Consider the following 25,502-nt stretch of genomic DNA (forward strand, 5'->3'; position numbering starts at 1 on the left):
ACACAGTCCAGTAAACCCGGTTGTCCCTTTCCTCCACCTGGCTGGAGGCAGGGCCCCTCTAGTCCTGGTCATAGTATTCATTACCCATTTCTTGTACATACGAGTCAGGAGCTCCTTCATTAAAATCAGGAGTAAGATCAGCCCTTTTACTCTGTCTGGGGAACTGCCCGCTGGAAACCGGAGCAGCAATTGTCCTGGAAGAACCCCCTTTGGTGACTGTTTTTCCTTGCAACTCACGTACCCACGCCTCTAGGGTCGAGGTAGGTTTTCCATCCCATTTCCTCATGTCCTCTCCATGGTCACGCAGGTAAAACCATAGGGTGCCCCTTGGTGTGTGCCCTCTATATCCTCTCTCTTGAGCAGAGGAACGCTGACTCCTAATAGCTGAGATACTGGTCCGTACAGGTGGGGAGTAGGACCTATCCTCTTTGAGTTGCTGGACCTTCTGGGACAGTTTCTCCACAGCCGAGACAAGGGAGGAAGAGATACTTTCTTCGTATTCCTGGAGCTGGCTAGGGGGTCGTGTGCACTGGACCTCGTCTGGATCTTTGGGTAACCGCTTGTCGTCCAGGTCACCATAAATGACCTCCAGCACAGCTAATTCCCTCAGGTACTGGATACCTTTCTCCATGGTGGTCCATTTCCCAGGGCGATATACAACATCTTCCTTGAAGGGATATCTTTCTTTTATAGCTGACAGGAGTCGCCTCCAGAGGCTGAGGGCTGGTACACCTTTTCCAGTCGCTTCATCAGTGCCCCCTTCCCTAGAAAGGGATCCCAGCTGTTTGGCTTCCTTACCCTCCAATTCCAGGCTACTGGCCCCACTATCCCAGCATCGGAGCAGCCAGGTGACAATGTGCTCCCCTGGACGACGGCTGAAATCTTTTCGCATATCTCGCGGCTCACTCAGGGATAGGGATCGGGTGGTTTCTGTCTCATCCACAAGTTCTTCCTCTCCTTGTGATGGCCCTGCTCTTTCATCTTCCCTTTCTAAACGAGCTGACTTTTGCTTCCAGGATTTCTTCTTGTGTATAGGGGTGACTGATACTGACACGGGTTGGTTCCCTGGTTCAACCGCATTATCTGTCACAGGGGCGCTGGAATAGCCGCAGTGCCTGTTGCAGGGGGGGCTGGAATAGCTGCAGTGCCTGTTATTTTGTCACCAGATCCTTGAGGGTTCTGAATAGTGTTGAACAGGGCTCGGTAGGCATGGGCCAGGCCCCAGCACGTTGCAGTGATTTGTATCTCCCTAGAATTGTCAGGGTGACAACATACTTTTTCCAAATAGTCTACTAATTTTTCAGGATTCTGCACTTGTTCAGGGGTGAAGTTCCAAAACATTGGAGGTGCCCACCGTCCTAGGCATTTGCCCATGCTATCCCACACACCCTGCCACTCATAACTATCCGGCCTTGGGGCAGATCTCTGGGTGATATTCTTAAATTGCTTATTAACCTCAGACAAAACCGAAACAATATTCCCAAGCAATACCAATAGATGTATCTTAACTACCCAAGGATGTTCAAGATACTGAAAAGTTATTGTAACAAAGAAGGAAACATTGTAGAAGAAAGTAGCGAAGGTGCCATTTTGTATTTATTTCCTCCATAAAAAACCTCTCAGAGGAAGAAGTATAATTGCTAATTGTCTCCATGAGGTGGTACCCGACATACAGTAATGGTTTCAGTATGGCACTTAGATACCACAATAAACCCAAGGTCACTGTTTTAATAACAAATCTCACAGGCAAAACATCACCAATTAAAGCAGAGCACAGCAAACTGCAACAGCCAACACCAATCTTTAACATGTACAGCAAAAAAATGAGCATGGTGCAGATCAGGTAAACCAATATCGAGAACAGATGAATCAATGTCATGGCCCGCAACTACTAACAGATCTAAATTCCTTAATATGCTCTGGTTAATCTGTCATTATCTCAAACCCTTCGTGCCCCACGTTGGGGGACAAAAAGGACTGTTGTGGTTTAGCCCCAGTTGGCAATTAAGTACCACACAGCTGCTCGCTCACCCTCCCCCCCAGGTGGGATGGGGAAGAGAATCGGAAGAGCAAAAGTAAGAAAACTCATGGGTTTGAGATAAGAACAGTTTAATAATTGGAACAATAATAATAATAAATTATAATGAGAAGGAAAACAACAAGAGAGCGAGAGAGGAACAAAACCCAGGAAAAAAAAGTGATACAACCGCTCACCACCCGCCGACTGACGCCCAGCCAGTCCCCGAGCAGTGATCGCTGCCCCCCAGCCAACTGCCCCCAGTTTATATACTGGCCATGACGTCATATGGTATGGAATAGCCCTTTGGCCAGTTTGGATCAACTGTCTTGGCTGTGCCCCCTCCCAGCTTCTTCTGCACCTGGCAGAGCATGGGAAGCTGAAAAGTCCTTGACCAGTGTAAACACCACTTAGCAACAACTAAAACATCAGTGTGTTATCAATATTATTCTCATACTAAAATCCAAAACACAGCACTATACCAGCTACTAGGAAGAAAATTAACTCTATCCCAGCCGAAACCAGGACAAAGAGACAGAAAAGGAGGTAGCTCTTCACACGTGTAGATCAGTCGAAGTCCTTGCCAGTTCTGTGGATGCTGATGTTTTACACTGAAGGGGAGACTGAGTAACTTCATCAAGAAATCCATCGAGGGTTACTAAATTGATCTAGAAACCTCTTCTGCCCCAGGAAGCCTCTGAAAGTGGTTATAAAAAAGCAACTGGGGAAGTTTTACACCAGCTTACCTTGTTCTTTCTCTTCCCTAAGCGCTTACTTTCAGTCAGTCATGAACAAGATGCTGGGCTACCTTGACATTTAGTCTGGCAGTACAGGAACTTTACATGTAACTCAAAGATACACAGTTGTTTCCTTTGCCATTTCCTCATCTTCATAGCAGTGTCATCCCCTTCTCCCAAGTATTCAGTCGTGTGAAAAGCTGCTGCCTATGAACTGAAACTTTGCTACTGTAGAACCACTTCTAACCACTAGTTTATAGGAATAGTGATATTTCCCCACATCTTTAGATTGCTGTTTTAGCAAGATTCAACAGCAGCTTTGGCAAGGAACCAGGGAGGCAGTTTTGCACAATATGGATGTTAACATGCTATGCAAGTTGAGACTGAGAGCCCAGTGCAATACACATCCTACCAAGTCTAAGCTTACACTTCTTTTTGTTTTTCCATGTTTGGAAAATGGGTCTCTTTATGAAAGTGTTTTAAGCTGTATGGAAACCTGGAGAAGGGAAAAAACCCCAAAATACTCAAAACCCAGCCACACAAACACACGTGTAAATTGTTCTTTTAAGAAGTTATATTGCCAGTTTAGACTTTTTAAGTTAAGCATCTCTTATTTCATCACTGAGTATTTTAGCAGTTACCACACTAATGTACTTTGACAAAGAAGCCCCCTCCAAAATAAAACATTTCTTACAGTTTTACCATGTGAGGAGTTCCAAACGTGCCCCATGAAACTGGTAAACTTTCTGTCATGATGTCACAGGATACTCTTGAAGTGCATTTTTAAACGGTGAGGAGGGAGATGGGGGACACAAACAAACCGCAATACTCTGTACCACAGGGCTCTGTACCACACTGAAAAGTTGAAGTTTTAGGGGCAGCCTAAGAAGGATCAGATTATTATTTTAAAGGTAGTCTTAAGATTGGCAAGAGGGTGTAATGCCATTTAAGCTACTCAGGCTGGCACTCTGTCCTTCTTTTAAAGATTCAAATCGGTATCAAATTTTCTAGCCTGGTGCCGCTGAAGACCAATTCTTTCTTCCAGGCTTGCTTCAAAGGAAGACCTTGATTTAAAATGATGGAAACCGAATCTGATGGACACTGAACAGTCTTAATGTGCAGAAGCTGCCACATCTTTTTGGCACCCTCTGCTGGCATGAAAGCCCAATGGAGTAGGCTGCCAGGAAAAGGAGTAAACTATTTGTTCTGAACTGAAGATGCAAAGGGACAACAGGAAGAAGCTTGGAGCTCTTAAAATGGGAATTCTTAAGTCTCTTTGATCCTGTAGAGGTCTTTCTTTAATTGCATGTGGGTAGCATCATCTTACCAAATCACTCATTTACAGGTAGATAGATACGCCTTGACCACAAACATTGGAGTTCTTGCCACTTGGGATTCTTCAAAAACGTGTCCCCTTTTCCTGTTCAGCACACCATAGATCCCACCAACCACTTGTTCTGGGCCCTATAAAAAAAAAATTCTATCAAGTTACATAAAAGGAGGAGATCACCAGTTATTAAAACAGCCAGGCAGCATTAGACAATCTCTCTAGGCAGCTCTCTTGATGATTTTCTCAGGATGGCTCCTCACTCTGAGAAATTTCTCTCGTGTGTAACAAGTGGCTTCACTCTCACTTCCAAGACATCTTTCAGAAGCTCTGCCTGCCTTCTCTGCCTCACATGACTGAAGTTTCCAGTTACTGTATATACTGACTGTACCGGATTGTAGTTTACATACACAAAGTGAGGCAAAAGTGCGTATGCTCAGTGAATTACCTTCAGCAATCTTTGGGCACAAGAAAGCAGAGTCCTCTAGTGCTTTGTAATAAATGCATTTACTACAGGATGCAAATTTTATACAAACAGGATCTCACCATACCTTATCTTAGAACTTACAACATGGCTGACAAGCACTCTGATAAAAACTGTACTTAAAAAAACCCACATTTGCTTAGAAACATACCACTAAGGCTGCAAAACTCCCCTGCTTTGTCACGATAGGTCTCACAAGTCATTGAGGTGAAAAAATCCTTCATTTTGCTGTTTTGTCCTTACTTGCGCTCATCTTCTTCAGCCCTCATGGCTAAGATTTTTTAAGCAACTGAGCTGGTAGATTTCCTGCCCACCACCCAGCACTGTAGTCTGGAATTGATTTTTAAAGCAGGTTTTAAATCTTCCAATTGCTTTTAAGACAGTTAAGACAAATTGGTATGTGAATAGCTGTACTTGTTGATAAATAAATACTTTTAGCATGGAATGTATTTTCCAGGCTCTTTCATGGAAGCATTTAATTTACCAAGAAAATGCAGTTATTCAAAGGACAGAAGTTAATGTTTAAACAGCTCAAAAAAAGCTTATTAAAAAAAATTAAAAAATCCTTGCTGCTCTTTCTGGTTATTTAGGATACTCATTGTTTGTTCTCCTGAACGTTTACAGTGACAGAAAGAAAGGCGGGAAAAAAGAAAAAACCCAAATCATAACTTCCCCAAAAGTACCGGCAATTCATAAAGAACAGCATGATTCACCTCCCCACCTACATTTTGCTGTTTCCATTAACCTTTTTCTGACTTTGGAATGAAAAACCTGTCCTCAAACAAAGCCTTTGCATCACTGATCTAAAGGACATATCCTATGACAGAGCTATCATGGTTTCTCGGAAGAGGATGTGGAAACATGATTATAGATCCGTTGTTGGTAGTGCTAGGTTAACGGTTGGACTCGATGATCTTAAGGGTGTCTTCCAAACTAAACGGAATTATGAGTCTATGATCTCAAATATAATACCCTGTTGAATACCTGTATTTCTACCAGATAGATGGGCTCCATAAGCCTGGGTTGTGCTGTAAGAGTAGAGGCATACAGAACCCTCCTCGCAGTAGGAATGATTTGCCCACCACCACGGTGAATAGCATCAGCGTGCAGAGTGACATAATGGATATCAAAACGAACACCTCTCATGTTCTCCTCACACAAGACACCCTGCAGTATTAAAAGGGGAAAAACAAAGGTGTGATACTACTCAGGAGCTTCTAAGATAAGAACCTTCACTTAGCAGGATTCTGGCCTGATTTAAGTCAGTTATGCTGACGCTGAACAGTCATATTCAGACCAAGGCAGTGTGCACTATACACACAGCAAAGTCCTTCTAGGAAGGACTCAAATGCTTCTCTAGCATTTGAGAACTCACACTTGGAACAAACATTAAAATACCCACAGACAACAATGTGTTCATTACATAGCCTGAGTGACATATGTTCTTCAGTGGGGACAAATTCCAAACTAGCCCACTACCCTGTTCTTACCAGTTATCAACAGTTTCTAATTGATACAGACCTAGAATATCAACTAGATAGAGCTCAGATACGTTTCAGTAACACAAGATACAAGTACAACATACAGAACTACACTTACCTCTTTCGTAGCCCACTGGAAACCAGCAACAACACTGTCTTTGATTTCATTTAGATACTGGACACCTTTCATGATTTTAACCAAGATATTTGGACTGGTACCATCAGGTCCAAAGCACCAAATCTTAAGAGCCTCAGACACATATTTCTCTGCCAGGTAACGCACACGCTGTTTCAGTTCTTGACGGGAACTGACTTCCCCTTTGTCTACGTCCTCTGCCAGGCCATCAGGAAAGGGTCAAGCCTTCACATAGAGCCTGTTGTGTTTGTTGGGAGACTTGGATAAGCACACCTGGCTTGACTCTTCACCAGCTGTCTCATGGTATGATACAACTGGGTCTGATTTCTGTCAAGTACATCAAAGACAAAAAATTCCCAAGTACATGGGATCATTTGCTGATCATTTCCACATACCAATCAAATGCCATTCAATACACCGCGGCTTCTCCTCCTAAGGCAGTGAGTTAATGCCAGGTTCACTCAGTCATCCAGGCATGCTCTGCTAGCTTCATCAAGAGAAACAACAATATTTTCAGTCTATTTTCTCTATGGTTACCATCATTGTTCAAGTTAGTTTTCCTGTTCACTGGATTTTCTTCACATCTCCATCTTAATTCGAAACTCTTTCAATGAACTAGTAAAGAATTCCTTTTATTACTTAATCGGTTGGCCTCCTAAAAAGTTTCAAATTGCTTTAAGGAAGTTGCTCTGAGGAAACCAACACCACCAGATTAAAATGATTTTTTCAAGGGTTAACATTTAGTCATATTCCATACACTGCAGTCCACAAAAATTCCTGCATACCTTAATTGGAATACAAGCATGATCTTCTTCCAGATCTTCAAGGCACATTTCTAGATGCAGCTCCCCTGCTCCAGCAATTATGTGTTCACCAGACTCTTCAATAATACACTAGAAGAGGAAATAGTAGGGAATAAACATTTAAAGAATTTATTAGTATTAACAGAAACACACACAGACTAAATCAGAAAAATGTCAGATTCCAAAACTGCTCAACCCCAAGTATTCAAAAACTTAACAAATTATCATCTCTATGTTGTGGCCAGGAGTGCTCCAGAATGAACCTCCTCACCAACAAAACTGGGTACTCTCACATTAAACATAGTTCCTGTCCTACTGAAGTATTTGAGCATTAAAAAAAGCATAAGGAAAAGTTCTGCTCAAAACACCAACACTAATTGCTGCAGAGTTTGTGTTTTTCCTCGGTCCTTCCTATTCAAATGCTGACTGAACTTATCCCTACTTATCTTGTGTTAGCTCATACAATCACAACTGAAAAGTGTTTTGAGCCTGCAGCCATGCCATTAGATCACATAAAGAGCTCTCTGTGAATAAAGTCAAATGCTTTGGGTATTGCACTGCAAACCAGTAGCTCTAAAGCTAAAACTTACAGCTAACACTCACCTGAACCATAGGATCAGACTTGTCCAGATGCTTTAGACCTTCAACTAGTTTTGGTAGAGCAGCAGGGTTTTTTGCTTCAACAGCAACACGTACAACTGGACTAACACTAAATTTTATCACTTTCATCCTGTGGGCATGTTCAAGGGTGGTAATGGTACCTGTCTTCACCAAAAACTGGTCAACACCAATTAGACCAACAATGCTGCCACAAGGTACATCATCAATGGGCTCAACATAACGACCCATCATCAAAATGGTTCTACAAAGACAGAGGATGAGCAACAATCCTTGAATACTTGTTTTATCCCCAGTATTTCCAAAAAGCTAAGCCTTTTCACACAAAGGAAAATTGCCTATTATTTGCCTATAATCCCTCTGGATTACTGATTTTATTAAACAGGAAAAGACGACACTCAAAGAAATATAATCTTCATTTCATTAGAGTTCCAAAACCTAAAAGCAAGCATTTGTTTTTGCATGCACTGCTATTCAAAAGAAATATACTACTTCCATCTACCTTTGAATGGGTTTTAGGTCAAGATCTTCTTTCTTGCCAGGTGTGTAGTTTGGTCCCATGATTCAAACTTTCTGTCCAGTAGAAACAATACCAGAGAAGACTCGCCCAAAGGCATAGAAACGCCCCTTATCAGATATGGGGAACATTTTGGAAATATACATCATCAGAGGGCCTTTGGGATCACAGTTTTTGACACCTGCAATAAAATATGTACCTGCACCAGACACATTTTCTGTGAGACTTCAAAACTTAGAACTATATACATGTGATTCCCAAAATTCAGTGAACCTTATTAACCACTCCTCTCTTTTTCAGTTAGTAAAGGACAAATGTGTGTGGACAAATGAATTATAGCTATGGTAGTTATCAAACATTCTTTGTTAAGGTAAAGAATCATCACCACTGTTGTTTCTTTCAATACTTTCAATTTCTTTCAATACTTTCAATACCCTGCTTGTCCAAGCTTCCCTCTTCTGGTAGCAGGTTCCATGATATCACTAAATCTCTACTAATATGACCTAGTCCCAGGAAAAGTTTTGAATAGGGGGATTTAAGATCCCCTGTAATCCATTAGAATCCAGAAGACAAAATACAGCACTAGAAGTTTGTGTCCTCAGTGATCATATGGATGATATGGTCAGAAGCAGGACCCCTAGCAGAAGTCCTGTTCTGGTTTTGCGAGAAAGAGTTAACAGTTTACTAGAGTATTACACACGTGTGCCATCACAGATAAGCGTCTCTTCTGCTAACACAGGACTTGAAAATTACTTCAAATATGATTGATTTCAACACTTGTGAATTTCTGAGGGAAGTGACAAATCTACACACATCCGAAGAATGCAGATCCTCTTGAAAATACTCAAGTTGATGATCATATTACAGATGATCATATTACAGATGAATTCTTCAAAACTTAACTCCTTCCTATCAATGTCAGACCAACAGCCCTGTATCAGATTCAGATTCAGCTATTTGCTCTTTATCTAGTCATGATCTCAGCCACACCTTCAGACAACTGGGAGATGGTTCCATTTTTCATCAGATTTTCATTCTCCACCTTTAAGGTTGAGAGTGAATTAGAGAACAGTAACAATAAGTCAGCTGCCAGGGGACATGTTAGAAGTGTTTGAAAGTAAAGTATCTTGTTATGATTCTGACTGTGACTGAGGAGAAATCACAGGATTCACTAGGATTCCATAATCAAAGATGCAGAGAGAATGAGGGTAATGAACGTGCTGCTCCATCCATCTCTTACAGTATATCCAAAGGCTGGTACATACCATACTCCTGCTCATTTCAAGCACACGTTCTCTGAATCTAAAATAAATACAATGTGGTTTCATACATATCAGCATCCAGCATACAAGGACATAAAGCAAGTTTTATGTGTAGTACCCCAAGGCTTTTCCTTTGCTTTCTTGCTTTTTGCAATACCCTGCTCAACAGAGTCCCAAATTAGTAATTATCATTATAACACAGAAACTTAATCCAAATCCATTTTAGGCAGTTTTATTCATCTGTGCACTAGGGGTGCTGTATTTTTGACAGCCCCTGGTAAGCTGGGAAATTTTTTTTTTACCCATAGCAGTTTCATCATCAGGTGGCCCCTCATAAAGAAGTTCACAGCAGTATTTTTGTGCTGTTACAGGGGAATGTAGATGAATGGTGATCATCTGAAGCAAGGCATCTCCAGCAGGCAGCCAGCGGCGCATCACGGCCTAGGGACCCAAAATTCACATTGTAATTAAAACTTGTTTCAACAAACATAATAACTGACCCCCAAATATACATTTTGGGTTGCATGTAGAAGGCTACATCTACATGCAATGTAAAAAGTCATGACAGCCATTTAAAATTTCCCTATGGCTACTTAAATCCTGTTAGAGGCTATGAGTGAAATACTTATCTAGAACAAGCAATTTGAACATAACTGTATATTTGAATTACTGAAAACCAGCAGTCCTTGCATTCTTTTTTTCCTTGGGCTAGTGACTTACATTTCAACAGAAAGGTTAGGATTCTTGGATTATATTAAGCTCCTGAAATAAAACATGAATGTCCTTCTTCTCTGCTGACAACAGATTACAATAGTAGAAAGAAAAAGGTCCGTGAATAGTCATTTTATGGCTGTATCTTCCATATATGGAAGATAAAAATAAAACCAAATGTTTTATTAAATTTCTAGCCATTTGCCACAGTGATGTGGTTGGATTTCCCTTCTCCAGTGATTATTTCAAGAAGTTTCCACATGTATCCCCTGGGCCCCCTTTTCATGTGGGTTTTAACATACCTGAGGAGAACACAAGTTAGCACAGGAACTTGACAGTTTCTTAAAGTCTCTGCTCTTAACTCTCAGTGCTGCACAGCAAGTGATCACATGCTTTCAGACATTACTCTTTGAAAGGTTGACCAGAATTCAGCAGTGCTCTTGAATATATTGGAATTTGTGAGAGCCAACCAGAAACCATGTTTCTGATTACACAGCCACAGCATACATGTACAGCAACAGACACTTTGTATTAGCACTGCATTTACACCTTGAGAAGAGGGAGGGAGGCAGTATTGGTGGGTTTTTTCATGTATGAAATAAAAATTCTATCCCTTTTCTTAAATCAAAAAGACAGGTACGTCTTTTGTATGCTGCAACACACTTAAGTCCTGTTATCTCTCTAGCAAATTCAGTGCAATACATTACCAAGCACCTTATTTCAAATCATTACATTCCTGATGCACAAATTAACCACTGACCAGATTATAAAAAGACAATTAAGGTAAGTTTCTGTGGATTTTAGAAAGACCTAAAAGACTGTTCCTGTTACACGGCTCAAGGGTAAGAAATGCAACCATGCTGGTAATTCTAATAAAGTAGAAAGGCCAAGTTACCTTAAGAAGGGGTTTTCCCTCTTTATCTCCGTCTTCAATGTCTAGCTTGATATCAAGTTTCTCTATCAGTTTGGCTGTCTCTTCCTTCTTAAAATTCATAATGGCATCAAAGATCTGAAACAAGTTTATAGCAACCGGAGTAAGTAACGTAACAGAGACAGGTTTTGCTTACCATTTATCTTAAACATGTTTTACATCTGAAAACCCTCTGATTTCTCTGTTCTGGGCTTTTGTTTGAGAAACTATTAGCAAGGATCATACGGCTCAAGATTCATAAATTATATCAAATGCTTCTAATTCCAAAGGAAATTCCAAATTCCTATCAGAAGAGGTTCACACACAAGACACACAAATCTTTAATCTAATGATATGCAGAAAATGGTATTTCAGTGAACAGACCATTCAGATTTGTTGCCTTCTACTTCTGTCCCACCTTTTGCACATTCTTCTTATACTGCAGAATTTTTCTAGTCTCTACAGAAGTATGGACCTACTTTATAAAGAGGGATGGCTTTCCTAAGAGCTAACCTGCTAAATTAAAAAAAGTCTCCCCTTACACCCTTGCAATCAAATCAAGAAAAAATATTGCTTTACCTTAAAGACAGGATCCAGAACTAGCTGGCAAAATGACCTTGGCAACTTCTTTCCATCTGGGCTAGTGGCTGACTTGCTGAATTTTCCAGGTGCAGGATCAAAATATTTAAAGATGTTTATTTTTACTCATCCAGTTTGAACTTGAGGAGTATCCACTTTTCCTGCAAATTTCCACTTAGTTATTTTTAAAATAAAACTTTGTAAAGTTTCACATTGAAGCAGAGATTAAAATAGCAGAAGAGTGGCTAATCCTTATTTGAATGTAGCAATAACTGTTAGATGTTTGGGGAGGAAAAGGATGGCTTTTTGTTTGTTTAGGTTTTTGAGGTTTTTTTACTACACTTATGTCATGGTTTAACCCCAGTCAGCAACTAAGCACCACACAGCCGCTTGCTCACCCCCCCCCCCCCACTCCCCCCCCCCCCCCGGTGGGATGGGGGAGAGAATCGGAAAAGCACAAGTAAGAAAACTCATGGGCTGAGATAAGAACAGTTTAATAATTGAAATATAATAATAAAAATTGTAATGAAAAGGAAAATAATGAGAGAGAGAGAGAGAGGAACAAAACCCAGTGAAAAAAAACCCAAACAAACAAAAAACCCCAAGTGATGCAACCGCTCACCACCCACTGACTGATACCCAGCCAGTCCCCGAGCAGTGATCGCTACCCCCGGCCAACTCCCCCCAGTTTCTATACTGAGCATGATGTCATATGGTATGGAATAGCCCTTTGGCCAGTTTGGATCAACTATCCTGGCTGTGCCCCCTCCCAGCTTCTTGTGCACCTGGCAGAGCACAGGAAGCTGAAAAGTCCTTGATTTAGTTGTTGCTAAGTAATGCTTATACTAAAACATCAGTGTGTTATCAATATTATTCTCATACTAAATCCGAAACACAGCACTAGACCAGCTACTAGGAAGAAAATTAACTCTATCCCAGCCAAAACCAGGACAACTTAAAAACACTAACTTCAACGTGCATTTTTAGGCTTTTACAGGGAACTAGGCACTGTAAGCAAACCTGTTGCCAAGAATTCTCTTACTACACCCTGTTATCTATAACTGTCTTTTGAAGCCTTGCTAAAATCATTTAAATACCATACAAGATAAATCTTGGAGTACCCTATGAGCTAAATGAGTCAAGGTAGGTTAATTTATTATAAGGCATCAGAAGACAAGAAAATGTATTGAGCTTTCACACATTTATAAAGCATTCAGTTAACACCAAGCTGTGTACACATCTAATAGGAAATTAACTCCATTGTTTATGAGATACAATTTAAGGTTCATTCAATTCACAGAAATACTAATTGGTATCAAAAGACTGGATTTGGTCCATAATTTTGTGTTGTGTGTTAATTTTACCTATGCAGTTTGACAAAAGCATTTATGTTCTGAAGTTCTGAGAGTGAATCTTCTCTCTCTGCTCTTATGGAGAAGGTTATCAGAACTCACCATAGAAGGCACATAGGCAATTGCTTGTAATGCAGATATGCTGTTTCTCAGATACATATTTTTGTTGTAAGAGTTACAAACTCATGTCTCTAACTAGCTTTCTAAGCTGTCTATGAAAGCTTAGTTTTACAGAAGCACAAACTCAACATGTATATATCTGGTATGCATCACTGATATCCTTAGAGTATCACTGTGGTATCTAAGCATATATCTATATTCATTCCATGCGTACTGTGTTACTTACTTATCACCCCAGATTTTTCATCATATCTTCCACTTTCTTTGAACACCCAAGTGGAGGGAGTTGTGCCTTTTCACCTTTGGCAGCAAATTTGGTTACATACATCTCGGCAAACTGCTTCAGAGTAAATGCCCAGCCACGCAGGCCAGAGCCAAACCCAACAGTACTGATAACTGGATTAACCTTTAAAAGGGGGAAAAAAGTGAATGCATTTCACAAAACACTGCTTTGAAATGTATGAATTGCTTTCAATGACAGGTAGGATCAGTAAAGATGCCAAATATTTTCTGAAACATAGAACAAGGAAATATTTCCCCTAAAATGGGTCTATTGAATACTACTTTGAAGCAAGAACAGCAAGCATTGTCCTGCACAGTGGAAATATTTATATCAAAGGCTAAAATAAAAACTTCAGAAATATATTTGTAAAGTGCTAAGTAGGATTTGGAGGATTATGACTTTGTAAAGAATATTAACTGAGTTGTTAGTGAACTTTCTCTGGAAATTAAAATATAGGTGTCTCATTCCTGCCACACAGATAAAACTGGTCTGACTTAAGAATGGCTGAGATTCATGGAATATAAGAATCAGAATACAATCCTAGCCAAGAGTCCTTTGTTCTAGTAACTAGATTAAGCTGCAGTCAATTTTAGCCATAAAACAAACTAGTACAGGATGATCACATTTAAACAAAGGGAACCAGGTCTGAAAACTCTGGTGAGAAGGTCTGTCTTGTAGCTATTTCGTGGAAAAAAATAATATCTGAAGCAGCCTGATTCTGACAATTCCTTTCTCTAACAGCTGGACCATCAGAAAAGACTTGCAGTTGACTTTGTTTTTTTATTTTACAATTCTCAGCTGCACTATAGGAAATACTATTTGCCTTTCTAGTTTCAAACCATCCTTCCAGAGATATCCAGCAGATTATGATACAATTACTGGTAGAATAGCAGAGACCTACAGCTTCAGATCAGAAAAGAGCAAATTAAACATCTTATCAGTCAGGAATAGCAGAAAGACCATGTTTCTTGTTGTGTAAGTGACATAAGCAGCAAAGTCAGGCACAGAAAGCTAATCTTCTGGCTTCTGGTCCTTTGCCTCAAATTTCAAACTACAGATTCCCTTCAGCAGTTTGCCCCAGGCAAATATCTGACATTTGACGTTTGAATGACACTGAGCAACTGGCTTGAGGTTACACATTTTGTTAGTGAGAAAGTATCACTAGAGGATGATCTGCTTTGTGAATTCTCTCCTCTCTCCTAGTTGCTTTTGCTCCCCAGTTGGTTGGTCTGAAATAATATCCCCAAAAGAAAAAGTATGAAACAGTGGGGGTGGAAGGGGACTGAAGAACGGCTCCTTCAGGTTGGCCAGAGATCTGAACTGCCATAAATGTATGCAATTGCTTCATATCAAGGCTGGCATTCTCCAAAATAGGAGAATCAACCACAGCAAAGTTTAAAGTTTTCTTTACCATAATATTACCCATTGGTCCAGTTTTACCCTCTCCATAGGTGGAAATGATGATGACATTGACATTTTCCACAATATGCTGAAGTGTCTGGTAAAGGTCCTCAGGCTCCAGTTGCAATTCCAGCAAAGCATGATCCATTTTTTTCATCATCAGTACTGGTTTGATATGTTCTGCAATACCCTGCTGCAGAACAGTCTGTGTCTGGACACAAACCCCTTAAAAAATACAAGCACATTTAAAACATGCATGACATACATGGGCAAGATCTCTAATCTACTTTGTACAGTGGTGACTGGGAAATTCAAACTGGGAATTTGGTGGTAGTCTCGGTGCTCCCTGAAACTGTCATTACTCAGTTGCATGTATCGCTCCATTTTCTAACTGAAGGAGAATAATGACAGGCAGCTCCACTCCCTAGGATTTTACTGAAAGATTGACTTTATTTCCTCAGTTACTCTACGTTCAACCCACAAGCTGGATACAAAGTGGATATAATCCTCTAAGATACAGGAAAGACCATGGGCTGAGACTGCAAATCAGAATTCATACCATTAGAAGTCAAACTTTCAGAGAAAGAAGCTTCTTCCATCACTCATGATTTTTTTTTCTTAAGAGGAAGAAAATAAAATACACTGAGGTCTTTCTAATTAGAAGAGCATGCTTACCTGAAACACAGTCCACCACAACAAGGGCACCATCAGTGACACGGAGAGCTGCTGTAACTTCAGAGAATAAATCAACATGTCCAGGGGAGTCAATTAAGTTAATAAGAAAACCTGAACCATCCCTACACTGTTTGATGAAGGCCAAGTCGTTGTCTGAGAGTTCATAATACATAGAAATTGCCCTGTAAGAGAAGACAATTCATTTTAATAATTTAATAATGTTTCATAATTTGCTGATTTAAAAATTTGCATTGGTCAGGCAACTATACCTGTTCTATTACAGTGCCAATATTTCTTGATGTACTTAAAGGAAAAACCACAAGAAGACTTCAATATTTCAATTTCTAAAGTTCTTAGGATCTAAAATTCTCCTTTGGGTGTAATTAATTTTTATTCTTATTCAAAATCAACACCTCAGGATAGTAGTCACAGCATAATATCACTGTCAGACACTTGTAGAGTCATGCTCCAAATCACTTTACAACTTGTTAACTTGGCAGTTGCAGACATCAAAGACAGAGGTGACAATAAGACACAGCCCACCACAGTGGCTTGGAGGAACAGGTTATTAGTCTGTAAGCAATCCAATAAAAATGAAAGTTACTACTAAAAATCTTCCTGAAAGCATCTTTCTCCATAGTGAGAAGCAGGTAAGAGTGGTTGCTAGATATCACTTACAAGCTCTACTCCAATATTGCCCAGATTGCACTCTGAAGACTGTGAACTTCTGTTCTGTAATGCACAGCTTGATTCACATGTCAACTTAAAAAAGATCTGACAAGATGCAAGGCTTTGAGCAGACCATTTTTCTGTCTTCAGACTAAAAAGAAAGAAAGAAAAAAGAAAGATACAAACAAATTCTTACATAGACTTGATTGTGATACATCTTTCTTGCTCATCTTTCCATGTGTCTGTGAATCGCGTTTCTCCTGCTCTGGCACTGAATCAATGATGCCTGCTTTACACACCAAGGAGTCTGTCAAGGTTGATTTGCCATGATCAACATGAGCAATCACAGACATATTCCTAATATTGGATTTCTTGTCCATGATTGCTCGGATCTGGTCTACTGTGAAATTCACCTGGATGAGGGAGAAAAAAAAAGAAAACCAGCTATTGTTTCCTTTTAAAGCATACAAACGTCTATGTGACATTTTAAACTTTTGCTGTTTCTTATTAAATTCACAATCCAAAGGAGAAATGAAGCTGTTCATACTTTTAAGCTTAGTATTACAAATAGTTGTTCACATTTTTGGCATGTTTTTGTAAGTACAAAGAGTGGAGGCATAACTTAAAATATGGCTTAGATTTCATATCACAAAATGTCAACTGCCACAAAAATGAAGAATCCACCTGCAGAGACAGAACAGCTCATCCCTGCCAAATGTTACAGGAGGGTTAGTGCACACCACTGCAAGCTGCAGCTCTCATCAGAGCTTCCCCACGCATCCTTCTCCTCTCCTCCTACCACTGCCCCTCGCTTTGCCACGTCTTCCTCCCACATCTCCCAGGGCTTTTCAGGTGAGCCACTCTTCCTGGTTTTGAGAAGAGGCTGGGTTTTCCCCCTTTGCAGCGAACATACCAGCTCTAGAAACTGGTAGTCTGGCTCAGTTAAAAACCTCTTTAAAGACTTTAATTAGCCAAGTGCAAAATTTTTAGAGCCCCTCTCTCTCACAAATGATATCCCAGAAGGAAATTTTTCTTATTTCTTATTTCTTGTAATTTTCTTATTTTTTCTTATTCTTCCATCTCTTACTAAGAACAATACCCCTCCTTCAATTTGCAGAAAAAAACCCTTGACCCTCAGAAGCCCTGGTAATTATCTATTAAATACATGACAACTTAGCAAAGGAAGATGAGATCTTACTAATCTCGGCCTGTCTCATCCTGTAATGTCACCTGTAGGTCACAGGAGTGCAGTTAACGTGGTTATTCTTGCAAATCCCTTTAATACATTAAGTGCTTCATAGGGACACGGAAAAAGACAGAATTGGGAGGAAAAAACAATAGGGAATATTAAACAAATGAACAAACACAAAAATCACATACCACATCAGTAGTTTATACTAGTTGCACAAGTGAAGAAAAATATACCATAAGAAACACTTAAATAGGTTCCTCATCTGTGTTTGAGTTGCAAATGACACAGAAATAATGAAACATGCTGTCCTGGTTTTGGCTGGGATAGAGGTAATTTTCTTCCTAGTAGCTGGTATAGTGCGGTGCTTTGGATTTTAGTATGAGAATGATATTGATAACACGCTGATGTTTTGGCTGTCGCTAAGCGGTATTTACATTGGTCAAGGACCTTTCTTTTTTTTTTCCCCAGCTTCCCATGCTCTGCCAGGCGCCCAAGAAATGGGAGGGGGCACAGCCAGGATAGTTGATCCAAACTGACCAAAGGGCTATTCCATACCATATGATGTCATGCCCAGTATATAAACTGGGGGGAGTTGGCTGGGGGGTAGCTCAGGGACTGGCTGGGCATCGGTCGGTGGGTGGTGAGCGGTTGTATAATTTTATTTTATTTTATTAATTTTTTTTTTTCCTTTTCTTTCCCTCCCTTGGGTTTTGTTCCTCTTTCTCTCTCATTGTATTCCTTCTCATTATAATTCATTATTATTATTATTATTATTTTGTTCCAATTATTAAACTGTTCTTATCTCAACCCATGAGTTTTCTTACTTTTGCTCTTCTGATTCTCTCCCCCATCCCACCGGGGGGGGAGTGAGAGAGCGGCTGTGTGGTGCTTAGTTGCCAGCTGGGGCTAAACCACGACAGTCCTTTTTGGCGCCCAACGTGGGGCTCGAAGGGTTGAGATAATAACAGATTAACCAGAGTGTATTAAGGAATTCAGATCTGTTAGTAGTTGTGGGACGTGATATTGATCCATCTGTTCCTAGCATTGGTTTACCTGATCTGCACCATGCTCATTTTTTTGCTGTACATGTTAAAGATCGGTGTTGGTTTTTGCAGTTTGCTGTGCTCTGCTTTAATTGGTGATGTTTTGCCTGTGAGATTTGTTATTAAAACAGTGACCTTGGGTTTATTTTGGTATCTAAGTGCTGTACTGAAACCGTTATTGTATGTCGGGTATCAGCTTATGGAGACAATTCGCAATTATACCTCTGCCTCTGAGAGGTTTTTTATGGAGGAAATGCAGAATTGTACCTTCACTACTTTCTTCTACAATGCTTCCTCCTTCATTACAATAACTTTTCAGTATTTTGAACAACCTTGGGTAGTTAAGATACTTCTATTGGTATTGCTTGGGAATATTGTTTCGATCTTGTCCGAGGTTAGTAAGCAATTTAAGAATATAATTCAGAGATCGGCCCCAAGGCTGGATAGTTATGAGTGGCAGGGTGTGTGGGATAGCATGGGCAAATGCCTAGGACGGTGGGCACCTCCAATGTTTTGGAACTTCACCCCTGAACAAGTGCAGAATCCTGAAAAATTAGTAGACTATTTGGAAAAAGTATGTTGTCACCCTGGCAATTCTAGGGAGACACAAATCACTGCAATGTGCTGGGGTCTGGCCCATGCCTACCGAGCCCTGTTCAACACTATTCAAAACCCTCAAGGATCCGGTGGCAAAATGCCAGGCACTGCAGCTGCTCCAGCCCCCCCTGCGACAGGCACTGCGGCTGTTCCGACTACCCCTGCGACAGGCGCTGCGGCTGTCCCGATTACCCCTGCAACAGGCACTACGGCTGCTCCAGCCCCCCCTGCGACAGGCACTGCGGCTGTTCCGACTACCCCTGCAACAGGCACTGCAGTTGCAGCTGCTCCGGATAACTCCGTTACAAGCATTGCGGTTCAAACAGGGAACGAACCCGTGTCAGTATCAGTCGCCCCTATACATAAAAAGAAATCCTGGAAGCGAAAGTCAGCTCGTTTAGAAAGGGAAGATGAAAGAGCAGGGCTATCACAGGGAGAGGAAGAGGAAGAACTCGTAAATGAGACAGAAACCACCCGATCCCTATCCCTAAGTGAGCCGCGAGATATGCGAAAAGATTTCAGCCATCGTCCAGGGGAGCACATTGTCACCTGGCTGCTCCGATGCTGGGATAGTGGGGCCAGTAGCCTGGAATTGGAGGGTAAGGAAGCCAAACAGCTGGGATCCCTTTCTAGGGAAGGGGGCACTGATGAAGCGACTGGAAAAGGTGTACCAGCCCTCAGCCTCTGGAGGCGACTCCTGTCAGCTATAAAAGAAAGATATCCCTTCAAGGAAGATGTTGTATATCGCCCCGGGAAATGGACCACCATGGAGAAAGGGATCCAGTACCTGAGGGAATTAGCTGTGCTGGAGGCGATTTATGGTGACCTGGACGACGTGCGGTCACCCACAGATCCAGATGAGGTCCAGTGCACAAGACCTATGTGGCAGAAGTTGGTACGAAACGCACCACCGTCGTGTGCCAACTCATTGGCAATACTGACCTGGAAAGACGGAGACGGTCCAACAGTGAATGAAGCTGCTAGTAACCTCCGGGAATATGAAGAAAGTATCTCTTCCTCCCTTGTCTCGGCTGTGGAGAAACTGTCCCAGGAGTTCCAACGGTTCAAAGAAGATATGTCCTACTCCCCACCTATACGGACCAGTGTCTCAGCTATTAGGAGTCAGCGTTCCTCTGCTCAAAAGAGAGGATATAGAGGGTACACACCACGGGGCACCCTATGGTTTTACCTGCATGACCACGGAGAGGACATGAGGAAGTGGGATGGAAAACCTACCTCGACCCTAGAGGCACGGGTACGTGAGTTGCAAGGAAAAACAATCACCAAAGGGGGTTCTTCCAGGAAAATTGCTGCTCCGGTTTCCAGTGGACAATTCCCCAGACAGAGTAAAAGGGCTGATCTTACTTCTGATTTTAATGAAGAAACTCCTGACTCATATATACAAGAAATGGGTAATGAATATTATGACCAGAATTAGGGGGGCCCTTCCTCCAGCCAGGTGGAGGAAAGGGACAACCGAGTTTACTGGACTGTGTGGATCCTGGGCCTATCGATGGCCTGGCACATCAGACCCACAGGAGTATAAGGCTCTAGTAGACACCGGTGCACAGTGTACCCTAATGCCATCAAGCTATATCGGGGCAGAACCCATCTGTATTTGTGGAGTGACAGGGGGATCCCAACAGCTGACTGTCTTGGAGGCTGAAGTGAGCCTCACTGGGAATGAGTGGCAAAAGCACCCCATTGGGACTGGCCCTGAGGCTCCGTGCATCCTTGGCATAGACTACCTCAGGAGAGGGTATTCCAAGGACCCAAAAGGGTACCGGTGGGCTTTTGGTATAGCTGCCTTGGAGACGGAGGAAATTAAACAGCTGTCTACCTTGCCTGGTCTCTCAGAGGACCCTTCTGTTGTGGGGTTGCTGAGGGTCGAAGAACAACAGGTGCCAATTGCTACCACAACGGTGCACCGGAGGCAATATCGTACCAACCGAGACTCCCTGATTCCCATCCATAAGCTGATTCGTCGACTGGAGAGCCAAGGAGTGATCAGTAAGACTCGTTCACCTTTTAACAGTCCTATATGGCCAGTGAGAAAGTCTAATGGAGAGTGGAGACTAACAGTAGACTATCGTGGCTTGAATGAAGTCACGCCGCCCCTGAGTGCTGCTGTGCCGGACATGCTGGAACTTCAATATGAACTGGAGTCAAAGGCAGCCAAGTGGTATGCTACAATTGATATTGCTAATGCGTTTTTCTCAATCCCTTTGGCAGCAGAGTGCAGGCCACAGTTTGCTTTCACCTGGAGGGGTGTTCAGTACACCTGGAATCGACTGCCCCAGGGGTGGAAACGCAGCCCTACCATTTGCCATGGACTGGTTCAGATGGCACTGGAACAGGGCGAAGCTCCAGAACATCTGCAATACATTGATGACATTATCGTGTGGGGCAATACAGCAGCAGAAGTTTTTGAGAAAGGGAAGAAAATAGTCCAGATCCTCCTGAAAGCCGGTTTTGCCATAAAACAAAGTAAGGTCAAGGGACCTGCACAGGAGATCCAGTTTCTAGGAATAAAATGGCAAGATGGACGTCGTCAGATCCCAATGGATGTGATTAACAAAATAACAGCCATGTCTCCACCAACTAGCAAAAAGGAAACACAAGCTTTCTTAGGCGTTGTGGGTTTTTGGAGAATGCATATTCCAAATTACAGTCTGATCGTAAGCCCTCTCTACCAAGTGACCCGGAAGAAGAATGATTTCCAATGGGGCCCTGAGCAACGACAAGCCTTTGAACAAATTAAACGGGAGATAGTTCATGCAGTAGCCCTTGGGCCAGTTCGGGCAGGGCAAGACGTAAAAAATGTGCTCTACACTGCAGCTGGAGAGAATGGCCCTACCTGGAGCCTCTGGCAGAAAGCACCAGGGGAGACTCGAGGTCGACCCCTAGGGTTTTGGACTCGGGGATACAGAGGATCCGAGGCCCGCTATACTCCAACTGAGAAAGAGATATTAGCAGCATATGGAGGGGTTCGAGCTGCTTCAGAAGTGGTTGGTACTGAAGCCAGCTCCTCTTGGCACCTCGACTGCCGGTGCTGGGATGGATGTTCAAAGGGAGTGTCCCCTCTACACATCATGCAACTGATGCTACGTGGAGTAAGTGGGTTGCACTGATCACACAACGGGCTCGGATAGGAAACCCCAATCGCCCAGGGATCTTGGAAGTAATTATGGACTGGCCAGAAAGCAAAGATTTCGGAATATCGCCAGAGGAGGAGGTGACGCGTGCTGAGGAGGCCCCACTGTACAATCAACTACCAGAAAATGAGAAGCAATATGCCCTGTTCACTGATGGGTCCTGTCGTATTGTAGGAAAGCATCGGAGGTGGAAGGCTGCTGTATGGAGTCCTATACAACAAGTGGTAGAAACTGCTGAAGGAGATGGTGAATCGAGCCAATTTGCAGAAGTAAAAGCCATTCAGCTGGCTTTAGACATTGCTGAATGAGAAAAGTGGCCAGTGCTCTATCTCTGTACTGACTCATGGATGGTGGCAAATGCCCTGTGGGGGTGGTTACAGCAATGGAAGCAGAACAATTGGCAGCGCAGAGGCAAACCCATCTGGGCTGCAGCACTGTGGCAAAATATTGCTGCCCGGGTAGAGAACTGATTGTAAAAGTACGTCACGTAGATGCTCACGTACCCAAGAGTCAGGCCACTGAGGAACATCAAAATAACCAGCAGGTGGATCAGGCTGCTAAGATTGAAGTGGCTCAGGTGGATCTGGACTGGCAACATAAGGGTGAATTATTTATAGCTGGGTGGGCCCATGACCCCTCAGGCCATCAAGGAAGAGATGCAACATAGAGATGGGCTCGTGATCGAGGGGTGGACTTGACCATGGACACTATTGCACAGGTTATCCATGAATGTGAAACATGTGCTGCAATTAAACAAGCCAACTGCTTAAAGCCTCTGTGGTATGGAGGGCGATGGCTAAAATATAAATATAGGGAGGCCTGGCAGATCGATTATATCACACTCCCACAAACCCGCCAAGGCAAGCGCTATGTGCTTACAATGGTGGAAGCAACCACCGGATGGCTGGAAACATATCCTGTGCCCCATGCCACCGCCCGGAACACTCTCCTGGGCCTTGAAAAGCAAGTCCTGTGGCGACATGGCACCCCAGAAAGAATTGAGTCAGACAATGGGACTCATTTCCGAAACAACCTCATAGACACCTGGGCCAAAGAGCATGGCATTGAGTGGGTATATCACATCCCCTATCATGCACCAGCCTCTGGGAAAACTGAGTGATACAATGGACTGTTAAAGACTACACTGAGAGCAAGGGGTGCTGGGACATTCAAACATTGGGATACACATTTAGCAAAGGCCACCTGGTTAGTCAACATTAGAGGATCTGTCAATCGAGCTGGCCCTGCCCAATCAAAACTTTTACACACTGTAGAAGGGGATAAGGTCCCTGTAGTACACATAAAAAACATACTGGGGAGGACAGTTTGGGTTACTCCTGCCTCAGGCAAAGGCAAGCCCATTCATGGGATTGCTTTTGCTCAAGGACCCGGGTGCACTTGGTGGGTAATGCGAAAGGATGGGGAAGTCCAATGTGTACCTCAAGGGGATTTGATTTTGGGTGAGAATAGCCAATGAACTAAATGGTATGATGTTAATTGCTATATAATACTGTGTGTCATCACTTTTATGGTTATTATACACCATATCAATGGTACTTCAATAAGGATCACCCAGATTAGTGAAAAATGAACTTCGATGAAAGCAAGCAAAGTGCAGCAGTGATGGAACCAGAACTGGCTTCAGCATCCAGAACAATCCAGAACAATTCAGATTCAGAACAATCCAGCACCATGCAGCATCTCTTCTGCCCTGAAGGACTATTATGACAGATGGAGCCCAAAGTCATGAACTAAATGAACTTAATAAACATTTTAGAAGGATGACTCATAGACCAAGGGAATGATAATTGTGTGTACATATATATATATATATATATATATATATATATATCAAGAGACAGGAAAAAAAATGGTGGTGATTAATTGTATTAGAAAGGGTAGAACCTGGGCATGACGTAGATGGTATAGAATAAGGGGTGGATACTGTCCTGGTTTCGGCTGGGATAGAGTTAATTTTCTTCCTAGTAGCTGGTATAGTGCGGTGCTTTGGATTTTAGTATGAGAATGATATTGATAACACGCTGATGTTTTGGCTGTCGCTAAGCGGTATTTACATTGGTCAAGGACCTTTCTTTTTTTTTTCCCCAGCTTCCCATGCTCTGCCAGGCGCCCAAGAAATGGGAGGGGGCACAGCCAGGATAGTTGATCCAAACTGACCAAAGGGCTATTCCATACCATATGATGTCATGCCCAGTATATAAACTGGGGAGTTGGCAGGGGTTGCGATCGCCGCTCGGGGACTGGCTGGGCGTCGGTCGGCGGGTGGTGAGCGGTTGTATAATTTTATTTTATTTTATTAATTTTTTTTCTTTCCCTTTTCTTTCCCTCCCTTGGGTTTTGTTCCTCTTTCTCTCTCATTGTATTCCTTCTCATTACAATTCATTATTATTATTATTATTATTATTTTGTTCCAATTATTAAACTGTTCTTATCTCAACCCACGAGTTTTCTTACTTTTGCTCTTCTGATTCTCTCCCCCATCCCACCGGGGGGGGAGTGAGAGAGTGGCTGCGTGGTGCTTAGTTGCCAGCTGGGGCTAAACCACGACACATGCATTACTATCGCTACACCAACAAAGGTTTCCAACACAGTCTGGGTCTTAATGAGTGCATCTGAACACAGGGAGCCTGTCTTCTTGCAAGGATAAGATATTAATTAAAAAAAAAAAAACCACAGACCAGCTCAAAATATAATTATATGTAGGAGACAAACCAGTTTTGTTTTGGTTTTTTTACATGAACAGATACACTTCTGATATATATCTTATTAGTGCATATTCCCATACTAACTTTGGATCTTCAGTTCAACTTTTCATTATACATTTTCTCAAGAAAATGGTTCATATTAAAAAAAGGAATACTTCCAGTTAAAATAGTCAAGTTCTTTTTAGAGATGAGAAATACCCAAACTAAGCAGCAGCCTGGCCTCTTCCCCCCAAAATGTATTATTTCCTCACTCTTCCTACATTTATAGTTTCTTTCCTACCTCAAAGTCTGCAGTGGAGAAAACAACCAACCCACCCCCTTTTTTTTTCTGCTAAAGAAAATTTAGTACAAACAAGAAAATTTTTAGAGTATGCTTACAGTTTTGTCAGTGATCCACCTGAAATGAAGGCACTTCATTTCTGAATTTGTTCTGTTAGCTTATTCTTCGGTTTAATAAAAACCAATTATATTTCTTTTCTATAATGTTCTAGGGTGTCCTGGCACCCAAAGTCTCACTCACGGCAAAATTTACATACTTCTTCTGAGACCTCGAAATATTTCTTCCTTCTCTTTCTTTTCCCTTTAGAGAAAACAGCACCACTACTTTTTTACTTTTATCATTTTCCCTGTTTTTAACTTGTGCTGTGCTAAAAAAAAAATCAGTACTTGTAGCGAGAATTAAGCACAGTGCTAGAGCTGTGCTACAT

General features: G+C 42.0%; 1 protein-coding gene across 1 annotated transcript in view; it reads right to left on the bottom strand.

The window, feature by feature from the left end:
- Positions 1–25,502, bottom strand: part of LOC140650837 (elongation factor 2-like) — a 39,910-nt gene that overhangs the window by 4,238 nt on the left and 10,170 nt on the right. Inside the window, 15 exon segments of the mRNA XM_072859638.1 lie at positions 4,092–4,218; positions 5,550–5,732; positions 6,165–6,509; positions 6,968–7,075; positions 7,589–7,847; positions 8,106–8,301; positions 9,685–9,823; positions 10,989–11,102; positions 11,583–11,691; positions 12,262–12,273; positions 13,288–13,460; positions 14,749–14,963; positions 15,414–15,595; positions 16,279–16,358; positions 16,361–16,495. Of these exon segments, the coding sequence (XP_072715739.1) occupies positions 4,092–4,218; positions 5,550–5,732; positions 6,165–6,509; positions 6,968–7,075; positions 7,589–7,847; positions 8,106–8,301; positions 9,685–9,823; positions 10,989–11,102; positions 11,583–11,691; positions 12,262–12,273; positions 13,288–13,460; positions 14,749–14,963; positions 15,414–15,595; positions 16,279–16,358; positions 16,361–16,495 (2,377 nt within the window).

Source organism: Ciconia boyciana, chromosome 4 (genome assembly GCF_034638445.1).
Source record: "Ciconia boyciana chromosome 4, ASM3463844v1, whole genome shotgun sequence".
NCBI classification, from domain to species: domain Eukaryota; kingdom Metazoa; phylum Chordata; class Aves; order Ciconiiformes; family Ciconiidae; genus Ciconia; species Ciconia boyciana.